The sequence below is a fragment of the Primulina huaijiensis genome, chromosome 13 (assembly GCF_012295235.1).
Source record: "Primulina huaijiensis isolate GDHJ02 chromosome 13, ASM1229523v2, whole genome shotgun sequence".
NCBI classification, from domain to species: domain Eukaryota; kingdom Viridiplantae; phylum Streptophyta; class Magnoliopsida; order Lamiales; family Gesneriaceae; genus Primulina; species Primulina huaijiensis.
In genome coordinates, this window is record NC_133318.1 from 798,816 (window position 1) to 812,367 (window position 13,552).

General features: G+C 36.1%; 2 protein-coding genes across 4 annotated transcripts in view; one reads left to right on the forward strand and one right to left on the reverse strand.

Moving 5' to 3' along the window:
- Positions 1-134: 134 nt before the first annotated feature.
- On the reverse strand, positions 135-6,156 carry LOC140991646 (WD-40 repeat-containing protein MSI4-like). Of its 3 annotated transcripts, XM_073461731.1 has the most exons (15): positions 5,919-6,155; positions 5,433-5,496; positions 4,508-4,594; positions 4,318-4,380; positions 3,711-3,776; positions 3,496-3,570; positions 3,203-3,278; positions 1,855-2,053; positions 1,558-1,639; positions 1,391-1,464; positions 1,185-1,296; positions 1,014-1,088; positions 735-802; positions 551-650; positions 135-418 (listed from the first exon to the last, which is right to left on the reverse strand). In XM_073461731.1, exons 1-15 carry the CDS (start codon positions 6,038-6,040, stop codon positions 323-325), a joined length of 1,359 nt encoding a protein of 452 aa, XP_073317832.1. In that variant the 5' UTR covers positions 6,041-6,155; the 3' UTR covers positions 135-322. The 3 variants fall into 3 exon arrangements, 2 of the variants coding, with proteins under 2 accessions (XP_073317832.1, XP_073317833.1); XR_012177932.1 differs by lacking the exon at positions 735-802; XM_073461732.1 differs by lacking the exon at positions 4,508-4,594 and having other exon boundaries at positions 5,919-6,156.
- An 18-nt stretch (positions 6,157-6,174) lies between these two features.
- LOC140991645 (protein ROOT HAIR DEFECTIVE 3 homolog 1-like) overlaps positions 6,175-13,552 on the forward strand; it is a 13,518-nt gene continuing 6,140 nt past the window's right edge. The window contains exons 1-19 of the mRNA XM_073461729.1: positions 6,175-6,321; positions 6,903-7,052; positions 7,279-7,345; positions 7,426-7,528; positions 7,960-8,030; positions 8,143-8,206; positions 8,279-8,344; positions 8,471-8,518; positions 8,608-8,670; positions 8,759-8,815; positions 8,976-9,134; positions 9,219-9,287; positions 9,388-9,479; positions 10,318-10,396; positions 11,346-11,511; positions 11,841-11,965; positions 12,100-12,362; positions 12,467-12,563; positions 12,659-12,832. Coding sequence (XP_073317830.1) covers positions 6,318-6,321; positions 6,903-7,052; positions 7,279-7,345; positions 7,426-7,528; positions 7,960-8,030; positions 8,143-8,206; positions 8,279-8,344; positions 8,471-8,518; positions 8,608-8,670; positions 8,759-8,815; positions 8,976-9,134; positions 9,219-9,287; positions 9,388-9,479; positions 10,318-10,396; positions 11,346-11,511; positions 11,841-11,965; positions 12,100-12,362; positions 12,467-12,563; positions 12,659-12,832 — 1,917 coding nt within the window. The 5' untranslated portion in view covers positions 6,175-6,317. The remainder of the gene's footprint in view (positions 6,322-6,902; positions 7,053-7,278; positions 7,346-7,425; positions 7,529-7,959; positions 8,031-8,142; positions 8,207-8,278; positions 8,345-8,470; positions 8,519-8,607; positions 8,671-8,758; positions 8,816-8,975; positions 9,135-9,218; positions 9,288-9,387; positions 9,480-10,317; positions 10,397-11,345; positions 11,512-11,840; positions 11,966-12,099; positions 12,363-12,466; positions 12,564-12,658; positions 12,833-13,552) is intronic.

Consider the following 13,552-nt stretch of genomic DNA (forward strand, 5'->3'; position numbering starts at 1 on the left):
TTGAAATGAAAAATTTCAACTCACCAATCAGATTTTATTTTCTATAAACATATGCCCGATTCCAAAATTTTAGACTTCGACTTTTGTGTGTTTTAAGAGCGCACCAGATGAAATCTCATGTCTTCCCATTCATATGATTTTAAGACCTAACATTTTGATTCACACGATGTAAAATAAAGATATATTTCTTACATAGTATAATACCAGAGTTCTGGACGACTCCATTGATTCTTGTTTGTCAAAAACAAAAACAAAAAAAATTCTGTTTTCGACAACGTTCTGGGCAAAATACAAAAAGATTCCCAGATTTCCAAAGATGGAATCAAGACGAGCATGACAGCAAGTGAGATTTGAACCTATCCAGCTCCGCAATGACCTCTTCTTCTGGACGATAAATCAGGTCAATCATTCGCCATATCTGCACAAATATTCAAGGCACGATTCTAAAAATAAGAAACATGGGAATGCAGTTCTATTATGAAGCTAACGGCTCTACATAGAGTGATAGAGTCCCCTTTTTGGCATTGAAACACATGGATAAAGTTATTACCTGCAATGTACCTCCCCCTCCAGTCTTTTCTCCATCTTCAGACACACTAACAATCGTCCACGGATCTGCAGCATTCCAATGGAAGTCAACCACCTTATCCCTGCAGTTTTATCCAGAGCAACCATTATTAGTTTCAAAGAGAACGATGCCATTAAGAAGTGAAAAAGATTTAACAACCAAGTACCTGTGCCCCGCATGTCGAAAGAATAATCCAGGGGGATAATCTGATTTTTCCGTTCCAGCATTACCCACCTGATTGCCGAATATGGCTCTCAAGCAATTTTGTTAAAGCGAGAGATTGAAGGTAAAAATTCAAGCAAAAAACGAGTATCAGACTTTTTGAATTTGTGTCTTCGAGAAACTTTTAAGTACAAGCTTTCTCACCAATTCAGTTAACACACAAACTTTTTGAAGATTAGGGAGATGAGTAAAGAGAGTCGACAATAATAGATTGTGCTTTCACCTTTCCATGATCCCAGATATTCAACATGCCATCTTCTGCAGCACTGCCAAAGACATATGCCTTGTCTGGAGACCACTGTGATAGAAATATCATGGTGCCAATCGCTAGTTAACATACAGGTATGTGTTTTAGCCTCCGTCTCAAGCATGCAACCCAAAAGGCAAGTAATACCTGGACACAAAGAACAGCAGCAGTATGACCTTCAAATATGTGAATGGGGGATCCAACTCCACCAGAGGCAAGACTTCGACGATCATACATTCGAATAGTATTATCAGCAGAACTAGAGGTGGATAAAGAAAATGTTAGACTGCTTTATGGATGATGTGATTAAAATTGTTAAACATTTTCTTTCAAGTGAAATGCCAAAGACATACCCAGTCAAAATCAGATTTAAATCATTAGGATTCCAATCAACACAATGAAGATCGGCATTGTGAGCCTTTTCAACCTGTGGAGTGAACATGATCCACGTGCTTAGCAGAAGATACGACAATGTGAAATGATGTTTTAAATTGAATAAAAAGCCTGGTTAGAAAATTACCTTTGCAATTGGAGAAGAACCACTTCTTGCATCCCATAGTATGAGACAAGAATCATCACCAACACTGCAGAACTCCTGTGCGCTATACCACATGTCGAAACGAACGAGAAATGAATATTTCGTATTGTATTTACAGTTTGCTTCATAAAAAGGGTACAATTAAAACTCAATATGTATGCTAACGTGTGAGTCATTTATATCTCAAATTATGCCAGCCTTAACTACAATCATGCAACACTGCACCAAAGAGAGAACCTATTTCCTTCTCAGAGCTGATAACAATTTTAATTTAGCTACCTTGATGGGTTAAACTGTACATCTTCTACGGTGTCCTCGTGCCCTTGGAAAATACCCCGAGGTTGAACAACGGAATCATCAGCAGTTTTACCATTGACAGCACTTCCCTTAGATCCAGGAGACTTTTGAGCTCCCTGATCTGCAGCCAATGATGAGATGTGGTCGTGGATGCTCCACAAAACCACAGATTTGTCCTTGCCTGCCATTAAGAATTTTAAGGAAGTATCGGTGGAACAACTAGCTGAAAAACAAAGAGTTTAGTATATGCTATATTGTGGAGAACACTTTCTACATAACATATACTGCAGGATGCATATCTTATGTGTAGGTTCTAAATGGCATACACGTGGAATCGATACATCAATCAGCGTATATGATATAGAGAGTTCTTTTCCCAGTTTAGCATTAACTAATCCAGAACGGGGTATTACAGTGAGTATGAACACAAGTAAAACATCAACTAAGTAGTTGACATCCAGACCAAACAGAAAAGGTATTACTTTATTACGAAAACAACATATCTTTCCTAAGGAATGATGAAATGATACAGAACTACTAGTAAAAATCATGTACAATTTGAATATCATTTAATCAGGAAACAAAATCAGACTTACTACTCCATCTAGAATACAAAAAAATGGGATCTGAAACCATTCTGTGTTTTAATTTCAATTCCTTTTTTCCCACCAGATTGCTTATAAAAAAAACTAGTGATGAATATTACACAAAAAATAGCGAAGGACCAGTCTAGTAGCATCTTAGTTCAAACATGTCCTGACAGACTCAGGTCAAATGCAGAAACTTGTTTAGTAGCCTTTTAAAAAGAAAGGCAGAGAAAAAGAATGAAAAATATAAAATAAAATTTATATAAGTTACTCAAGCAGTACTGAAAAATTTCTTTACAGAATATTTATACAAATAGGATCCTAGATTTCCAGCATAAAACACAAGGCTAAAACTCAGTTCTTTTCGATGATGCATGAACTCATAACTATGTACAGCCAGCCATGTACAGGATTTTGCTTCCTTCCCTCTATCATGGGGCCAAATGACATACTAAAAGGACTGTTTAAACCATACAAACGTTTTTTTCTGGAAGCATCAGTCCAGAAAATGTTACCTACGCATAGTTTTAAGTTTTTCATAAATAAGGGGAGAAACCGGGTCTCAGTCTTGATTTTTTACGGTGGAAACTGCAAGATATAACCAATCAGTGCTATAAATACAGTTATTTACCAATTGTTGAACCTATCTTCTACAATTTTAAGTTATCATGTGCACCTTTTTCGAAACAACCACATCCAGGCCACACACACACACACAGAGAGAGAGACAGAGAGAGAGAGACCTCCAGAGAGCACAAAAGGTTCCATAGGACATGTGGCTAGAGCAAATTCAGCATTATCTCGATGACCAGTCAGTATCTGCAAGGTGTGGTTCAAATCATCAAGCTTGAGCAATGGTATGTTTTTTTTAAAAAGGTATCAAATGACAGATAAATAAACTTTTTGCATGCAACCCTCATTGACCAGAATTGTTTTGAGACAAGACCTACAGTATCGGTGGGCAAAAATATAGATAGGAATCAAGTGGATCTGGATGACTGATAAATATCAAGTCACAGTCACTTCAAAAGCATACCAGATCCGGACGAGATGCTGTAGCACCTAAAACAGGTTGACGAGTAGGTTGCCTTTCTACATCCCAAATGAGAACCTATCCCCAAGTCAAAGGTTAGGCCATACAAATTAGTTTGCTAAATTTTCAAGACCATATAAAGGAAAAGAACATGAGTACATAACCAATTCCACAAAAATTTGAGGGAAATAGAAGCCATGCATGTATAAAATGCTTACATCGGGACTGTCGGTGTGAGTGGCCACAATGTTGTTATTCTGCAGCAATTCCCTGATACGATTCACCTGAAACATAACATGTCCCATGTTTCACATTTTTACTTTTGGCCTCTCTTTCTTTTCAAAATAACTGATAGGGCCCACCTTTTGTTCCACATTGATAGGGACAGACAGAGCAGTGTTTTTTTAATGTTATAACGCAATCAGGGTTCCATGGATACACGGCATATAGTGTATATTATGATGTTTATAAGTGACATAAATTCTTGAAAAATGTTAAAAGGTGCAAGAAGCTCAAAATGAAAATGGAAAAGAGAATTTGGAGGAAAAGCATAATTCACTTTGGAAGAGAAATTATTATGATTATCAGGTTACCGGAACACTTGACATTTTGTTTTTTAAAATAGTTTTCTTCTTCAGTTTTTCTTTTTCTTCTCACGCATGACCATTAACCAATGGATTTTATAGTCAGTTATATCGACAAACCAACATGATTTTCAGTAGAATCATGCTAAATGCTAGCTAATATTTTGTAATTGAGTGAGACTTTTGATTTCTAGCTCCATTTATTTTCTAAAGTAGGGAAGGCGAAAATACTAAAACATACCTCTCCAGGATGTATGATGGTCTTGCTCTTTTTTACAAAAGGTGAACGGGATTCCTCGTTGAACTAAAATATTGACCAAAAAGCCGACCAACAAGAATCAATTTGGTTTGATAAAAAACTATTAATTGAACAGCAAAAAGGTATAACATTTCATAAACACACCCACTCATATTTGATATCAACACATCACCTGTGCAATGTGCTCTGCTGCTGCAACTCTAGTTTTCACTATTTCAACGTTCGCTATGACAAGTGTATTTGGAACTGTGCCATCGGTCTGGCGGGAAAGGGGAAAAGGGGAAAGTTAGAATCGTGAACATTTGGCATAAGAAAAGAAACTGATTTTATACAGATAGGAGAGAAACAAATGTTAATAGTGTCATCGCCACTCAAGCAAGACAATGACAAATTACAAAAGCTAATATTCATGTTCACGTATATCTCATTCACCCAGATATTAACTGTTGAAAGACATGTAGCAGGGAAATCGGTTGTCAAAAGGGATGAGTGATGAGCAGGAAGAAAAAAAATTAGATCATCTCCCAATAAATAAGAATTTTGTGAATGAAATACAACTTCAAGATTCAATATCTAAATCAGCAGAGCATGCATATATCCTGCCATCAAGGTTTATTCATGCTTTAGCATCTTCCTAACATCAAGGTTTCATCACAGTTATCATGCCTTAATCACTGCTGGTGCAATCATTTTTTTTTGTGGAACCAAAAAAGCCAGATTACCGTGATACTGAAAAAACAGCAGTTTCAGAATTGACAGTCATTGTGCAGCCAAAATTAAAGCAAAAAAAAAAAAAGAAAAGAAAAGAAAGGGACGAGATAAGTAAAATCATAGAGGCATGTAGATTGCACAACTGTTGAAGTAATCTCGGTGGAGATAGATGTCTCTGAAACTGAAGTTTTATTCTATTTTCTGTAAAATTAATTTACACTTAATTTCTCGTCAAATGCAATGCATCTAGATCCTAGGTGTATTAATAGTTTTGACAACTAGTAAAAAATAAGCATTTCTTTTCCTAAGTGCCAAAATTCCGATCCAGACAAAACAATTTCACTCCTGAACATGAGGATGTAAACAGGATGATAAAATCATCTCACCTGTTCTGAAAGATATAGTCTTTGACGATTCTTGTAAGTTGCTTGTTCCACCTTCGGTCCCCATCTGAGACAGGGGGGGTAAAAAGCATCACTTATCGATAAAACATGGAACAATTTTAAATGGAGTAACTGAATGTTGTATGGGTCATACACCAGGGGTAACTGAAACCCACATGCAACAAAACGACGAAGTGAACAAATTTAGTAGATGCAAATAACCAAACAAATCTACCAAAAGACCAAAACGAAATCACCACTGGTGAAGCAAGTTTAAAGAGCATTAAGAGTGTAGAACAGCTGAAACATATATGGAGGAAAAAATACGTACATTTCCACAGATTAGAACAACACATCCAATAAGTAAAATATTTCAGTAGCTAAGGTACCAATATCTACCAATCAAGTCTCCAGACAACAAGAGAGCACAGCGGCAAAGAAATGCATGTAAATGTGCATTAAAACCCTAGAGATAGAAGAAAATTTAACCGGCAAGAGAGAGACGGCCAAACGAGGTTGTGATTGGCTAGCCAATCGTAGAGAACGGGAACTAGGGATTTCCATTGAGTGTAGCGCTCCTCCACGCTATGCTCCGCTGCTCTATCCTTCATTTTCCCCTCCGTGGCGGAGTGTATTTTTTCCAGCGGTTTTTTTGTGCGAGTGTGGAGGCTCCGTACTGTTGCTGAATAAAGAAATTGAAAAATCAGATGAAATATTTCAATGGATGGCTGTCCGCTCATTTAGACCATATTTGTGGTAAAGAAAAGAATTTTCTCTTTCAAAAAAAAAAACAAATAATAATAATAATTAAAACCCTTTTTTTTTTTTTTTTTTTTACCGATCTTCTCCATTTCACCGATCTTCCAATCTCCGGAATACACACAACAAATGGGTACGAATCCGATCCATCGCTCAATTATTCCTTTTTTATTTTAAAAATAAAGTATTAAAACACTCAATTGAGCTTTGCTCAGATCTATTATTTAGATTATTAATTTATTTGGTTTCGTTTCTGTTTCTTGTCGGAAAATGTGGGCAGAATTTCAGCCTTTTATTTTGTTGCTTGATGATATTTCAGTTTGGGGATTTTTGAAGTTGTTCTGAATTTTTTTGTCGTTTGCGAGAGCTCATGTTTTGTTTTGTAGATTTAAAATTTCTTTGAGTGACATTTGTATAAGAACGTATGCATGATGTTCATTTCAATTTGCAACTCTTATTTTCGTCTTGTATGTGTATATTTCAACACTGTTGTCGGTTGCTGATTTCCTCTTAAAATTTCATAATCATGTTTGGCTTTTTCCCGTGTGGTTATTTCTCATCGGCTTTCCTTTTTTCTTAATTTTTTTGTTTTTTGTTGTCCTGCCGTTGCATGGTGCTGTTGGTGTAGCAATTAATGATTAATTAAGAAAATGTAGCTAGTATATAAATTACTATTGTGCTTCTTGCTAATTCATTTTTATTTAACATATTCAGATAAAAGCAACAGTTGTTGTTTAACTCACCTCATAGATGAAGATGGTAATTTCAATGTTGTTGGAATCGACAACTTCATGAAGGAAGTTAAACTTGCCGAATGTGGCCTTTCTTATGCTGTAGTTGCTATCATGGGCCCTCAGAGCAGTGGTATAAATTTTGGTTTATTTTTGTTCCGTTGGCTCAGGCGACAATGCATTTTTGCATGATTGACGTTGGATTTTCATTAAATCTCATTAAGAGCTGCACAAATTTTATTTTTTCCTGTGAACGTTTTTAGAAACGATCATTCAAACAACTCTATTATTCTTTGTTAATTAGTGATGTAAAAAATGAACTATTTTGTTAACTGAAATATGCTCTACGAGTTTTACAGGGAAGAGCACATTGTTGAATCACCTGTTTGGCACTAATTTTAGGGAAATGGATGCTTTTATGGGGAGGCAAGCACATTCTAACTATTTGATTGCCTTTTGTTTCTCATGAAGTCAGAAAAATACTAATAAAAGTTTAACTTTATCAGGTCCCAAACTACAAAGGGTATATGGCTGGCAAAGTGTGTTGGAATCGAACCTTGCACTCTTGTAATGGATTTAGAGGGTACTGATGGAAGAGAACGAGGAGAGGTTGCTATAGTTTATTTATTGACTTTTGCAGTCATTTGTCATTTGTACATTCACTGTCGGCAAAGTGATGGTGTCTGTTTGACAAATTTTCTGCGTTTCTTTGTACTCATCTTGGCTTAGCTTTTGATGGCATTGTCTTGTTGGTGCTCCATATTCATGCCAATCGATTATATGGTATTTAAGACGACAAAGTTGTAATTGCGTGCCACGTAAAATATCTCTTTATCATCGATTTTTTTCCTATTCATTTCCCCATCCAGAAGAAGCCTTCACAACTCTTTTTGTACCATTCGTTAGCACATGCATTGTAATGTGATGCATTCTATCATCGGGAATGCATGCTAGCTTTGTAGTGTCTTTAATCTTTCTTTGTAATTCAGTTTATATGTTATTTGAATAAGTATTTCCCTAAAGTTTTTACTCCTTTTCAGGATGATACTGCATTTGAAAAGCAGAGTGCTCTGTTTGCCCTGGCTGTTTCAGATATCGTGCTCATAAACATGTATAATTCTTGCGTTTCATTACAAGTGATCTAGGTTTTTCAGATTAATATAACTGTTTAGTATTGGTGTATGCCTATCTAAATTAATGTCTTGCAAAAATTTTATCTACAGGTGGTGTCATGACATAGGCCGTGAGCAGGCTGCAAACAAACCTCTCTTAAAAACTGTATTTCAGGTAATCCATCAGTGTGCAGCACAAATATTTAATTCGAATGTAACTGTTAGTGATTTGTTTTATCATGAGCAGGTTATGATGAGATTATTTAGCCCACGCAAGACAACTTTGCTGTTTGTAATTCGTGATAAGACAAGGGTATTATGTTCTTGTTTTTCATTCAAAGATTCTTTCAATATCAACTGCTTCAGGTATTTGGTATGTCTGGTCCCATGAAAGAAATATTGAAATGCTGGAGCATTTTTGTTTCTCTTTGCATCGTAGACTCCTTTGGAAAACTTGGAGCCCGTTTTAAGAGAAGACATTCAGAAGGTACATATATGAGGCCTTTCATTTATTTGTTTGTGTATGTTACGTATTATGATTTTCTCTATCTTTTCACCTTTGATCCCTCTATGAAGATTTGGGATTCAGTTCCTAAGCCACAAGCTCATAAGGAAACACTATTAAGTGAATTTTTCAATGTAAGGTGTTGATTTACGGATATGTTCTCTTTCACGCCTTTCTATGATTTAAGTTGATTAACAAGGCTATTAAATGGTTGAATATCAGGTTGAAGTTGTGGCTCTCTCCAGTTTTGAGGAGAAGGAAGATCAATTTAAAGAGCAGGTTTATACTCTTTTGAATTTTAGTAAAGTTGCACTCATATTTTCCAAAGGCGGTCTTTTATAATGGAGCTATTTCCATTAGTTGGCGCATCACATGTATGTACTTTTCTCTGGGGGAAGTTGAATGCAACTGAAAACCTTAAATTTTCTTTTGGTCAAAGGTGGCGAGTCTAAGACATCGCTTTTTCCATTCTATTGCACCTGGTGGGCTCGCAGGCGACAGGCGTGGTGTAGTTCCCGCTTCTGGCTTTTCATTTAGTGCAGAACAGATGTGGAAGGTCATTAAGGAGAATAAGGATCTTGACCTGCCTGCTCACAAGGTTTAGTCCAAAATTTCTGTTCATAATCAACCAGTAAATTATCGAGGAAGTTTGTCATTGGAATAATTGCTTGTGTTTTGTTAGGTTATGGTTGCCACCGTACGCTGTGAGGAAATAGCTAATGAAAAGTTCTCCTCTTTTATGTCAAATGAGGTACTTTTCTAACAAAACATGTGAAGGCTTTTTGAGGCTTGATTTTTATATATCTGTGAGCTATTTAATCATCAAGTTTTTTGGGTCCATAAATATGTAGGAATGGTGTCAATTAGAAGAGACGGTACAATCTCAATCAGTGCCTGGGTTTGGGAGGAAGCTCACATCAATTCTTGATGTTTGTCTGTCGGAGTAAGTTAACAGTGAACTTGCATTTTTATTTTCTATTAGACGATGATAATTGTGGCAAATTTGGTCTTAGAATCTGTTTGTGGTCATTGAAGAATTTGTTTATTTTTGAACAGTGACTTTAATCTTTGATACCCTGACACAATGTTTGTTTTTAGTTTCCTAAACTCCCAAAACCATTTCTCAAGAACATGTTCCCATACTTTTGTGTTCAACTGTTTCTAGTTCTGAGGATGACCACAAGAAAATTTATTTGACCAGTATATTCACGGAATTTTGGCCCTTTTCTTGTCTGTCGTTGTAGTGGGTTGATGTTATGGTTGATCAGTGGGTGGCCATGGGGTTTTCTGAAGGACATTCATCAAGACTGGTTACTAGGAACAGATTAAGTGGATCATTAATGTTGCAACTTGCAATACTAAAATCATATGGACTATGATTTTTCTAATCGGATACAGGATTTATTAAATTTGAACATTCACAGTAAGCAGATGTGTTTGACAACAAGCTTTCGGTTGAAAACTGTCTTGTTTTCTTTTCAAGACAAACATACCAGTTACTTATGCCAAATAGAGAAGAATAAGGAAGCTAATATATCTGTAATATGTTTATGGACGTTTCATTTTCAGCTTATTTGGCGAATGGGTAAGTGGTTGATTACTTGATATATCGAGTATAGAGAGACAAAGAAGTTCGGTAACTAGTTTCCTGCTATTTAGTTCGTGGTGAATATTATTTGTAACAGAAAACTACTCATATTTGTTATCCATTAGAGTTATAATCCGAATTCAAGTTGCTGAGTCATTTGAGTGTATGTTTTATTTTTATTTTTTTATATTAGGTATGATGCTGAGGCCACGTATTTTGATGAAGGTGTTCGATCTTCAAAGCGGAAACAATTGGAAGAGAAACTTTTGCAAGTAATACTTTTGAGTTTCTTGGCTGTTTTTTTTTTACATGAAAGATCATATCCTTAAAGTAAAAAATGGAGGTACAATTACACTGGATATGCCTAGGAAATCAAAGAAAAGAACAAAACATCAACTTCTTGAACCAACAACTAACCATCTGACTTCTAACATACAAATATTACTCAAAACATCATACACCAGTGGACAAATATTTGAATTTTCCGAAAGATGTCATCAATCCTCTGTTCTTCATTCTCAAATATCCAACGATTTCTTGCACTTGAAATATGAAATATGACAGCTGCCATAGCCATGTACCGCATCTTTGCCAAGGAGGAAGCACCACGGTAGACCCCTCTGAAAGCCTTTAAAGGAGTTTGTTGTGAGCCCATCAGTTTGTTCATTCCAAGCCATTCTCGGATTTTCATCCAAAGAGATCTAGATAGATAGAGAATTTTTTGTTGGATAGTCCACTTTTGAACTCGTTGATATATTTTTTGGTGTTTATGTGCAAACTTACATGCATTAGGAATTGCTTTTGTTATTGTTAGTAAACTGTGTTAGTAGTGATGCTCTGTGAAAATTATTTATACACCCAAAGGTTTTTTACTTCTGCCATTTGGATCCTGATCTTTTGACAGTTTTTTCAATATTGATATTCTGACACTAGTCCGCAAGGTAGGTGCCCTGCGGTCTTGCATGACACTGGTCCAAATTGTGTTTAGTTGAATCTATTTAATGATATTGTGGCCGTGGATATAATGTTTAATATTTTTTCATAGATATAATTGAGTTCATATAAAGTCCTGCTATGGACTTCTTGCATCCAAGTTTATTACCTTTTAAGGATAGATTGGTTGCTGTGTCCTGAGTTGATGGATACAATTTAATCTTAGCTGTTTATCTGTTTGGTTTTGTGTTTTCCCTTGACAATGTCCAATTTTGTTGGTTACCTTAGCTTGTTCAACCAGCTTATCAATTCATGTTGGGACACATACGCTCTGAAACCTTGGAGAAATTCAAAGAAGCATTTGATAGTGCCTTGAATGAGGGTAAAAGGTTTGCTGTGGCTGCACGGGATTGCTCCAAGTTTTTCGTCTCACAGTTTGACAAAGCAGCTGCAGGTTCAATAATTTATATATAACATGCCTCAACTCGAGTTTCTGCCTGACATCATAATGTAGTTAAATTTCGACTTGAAGATGACCCCTAAAAAGCATCTTAAAATGGCAGAGTAGCTCAAAAAACTAAATTTTGAATTTGCTACTATTCAGTGATACTTTCCTGTTCCAGCTTTGTAGTTTATCTAACATCGTAATTACGAACCTCTTTAGTTGCGGCAACCTTCTCATTATAGCAAGAAATTTGTTATTGTACTGAATGAGCTAATTCTCGATGTTTATTGCTGATGATATATGAAACAGGCAAAATAACTCTTTCTCATGGTTTGTAGATGCGGACATTGACCAGGCAAATTGGGACTCTTCTAAAGTACGAGATAAGATCCATCGCGATATAGATGCACATATTTCTACGGTTCGAGCTGCCAAGCTATCTGAACTTACAACCATATTTGAGGTATGATATACTGGCTAACAAAATCTTTATGATCTGGTGTTTGTTGAGGGATCATCATTATCACTATAATGTTTGGACCTTCTTTTTTTGTTTGTATATTGTGTAGCTTTTGCTGATAACATTTACATGGACAGAAAAAATTGAATGTAGCAATATCTGAACCTGTTGAGGCTTTATTAGATGGAGCTAGCGATGACACATGGTCTGCAATAAGAAAACTTCTTCAGCGTGAAACTGGAAAAGCAATTAATTGTTTTTCTAGTGCACTCGTTGGTTTTGAAATGGATGAGGTTACAAAGGAAAATTTGGTCTCAAGTTTGGAAGAATATGCCACTGGATTGGTTGAAGCAAAAGCGAAAGAAGAAGCTGGAAGGGTCTTGATCCGTATGAAAGACAGGTCTTTTGCAGTGTTTTTCTTAATATATTTACTTAAGAATATATGCAGTTTGGATATTTTTTTGTGTATATATGTTCAGAACTGACCAAACTTAACGTTGACAGGTTTTCGACCTTATTTGGCCAGGATACTGACTCAATGCCACGGGTCTGGACTGGAAAGGAGGATATTCGAGCGATCACTAAAACTGCTCGTTCAGCTGTATGATATGCTTGACCAATATCTCCTGTGTGATATGCTTTTGTCATCTAATGGGGCATTTACGGTTTTTTTTCCACTTGTATATGGCCCACCAGTCTTTGAAGCTACTGTCAATTATGGCTGCTATCCGCTTAACTGATGATGCTGATACTGTTGAGAATACCTTGTCCCTTGCTCTTTTGGAGCCCAATACTGGAGCGTCCAAAAGTGGAGCATCTTCAAATAAAAGTGTTTCAGTGGACCCTCTTGCCTCAAGCACTTGGGAAAAGGTAGTTGGCATAGTTATATATCATATTATAAATTGAAGAGACTTTTCAGTCAAAAGAGTCTCTTTAGTATGCTACTTGCTAACCAATACTTTACCTACTTTTAGGAAAAATTTCTTCTTTCTATCTTTAATTTGTTTCCTTCGCTACTGCCACCCAAAATAATTGTGTTGATACTTGCACTTTATTGGCCAAACTTCTGGCTCTCATCCTTTTTGTTGTTAGTCAAACTAGCGTATACCTTATTGTGTATCTTTTCTGTGTCAGTCTTTATCATTTATTAGAATATATTTTTAGTCCTGTATCTTAGGCTGATTTGTTGGCCCCTAATTTTGGGGATCTTGCTGTATCAGTTCCTATTATTTAGGAATTAGCTGTACACTAATGTGTATTTATGGACTGTGTTCTTCTATTGTGAATAATACGATTAGAATTATTCTCTCTCAAAACTTCATGGTATCAGAGCCATGGGTGATGAATCTGAGAAAACTCCAAAGGGATCTGTTCTGTTTCCCTCTTCTTATTCTAATCCTTCTGAAAACAGTCTTACAACTAGTTTTATCACTAGTCATAAATTGACTGATAAAAACTATCTCCAATGGTCTCAATCCATGATGATGTTCATCAGTGGACGAGGACGAGATGATTACCTCACTGGTGTTGCTGTTCAGCCTAGTCAAAGTGACCCAACTTTCAAAGCTTGGCGTACTGAAAACAACCTTG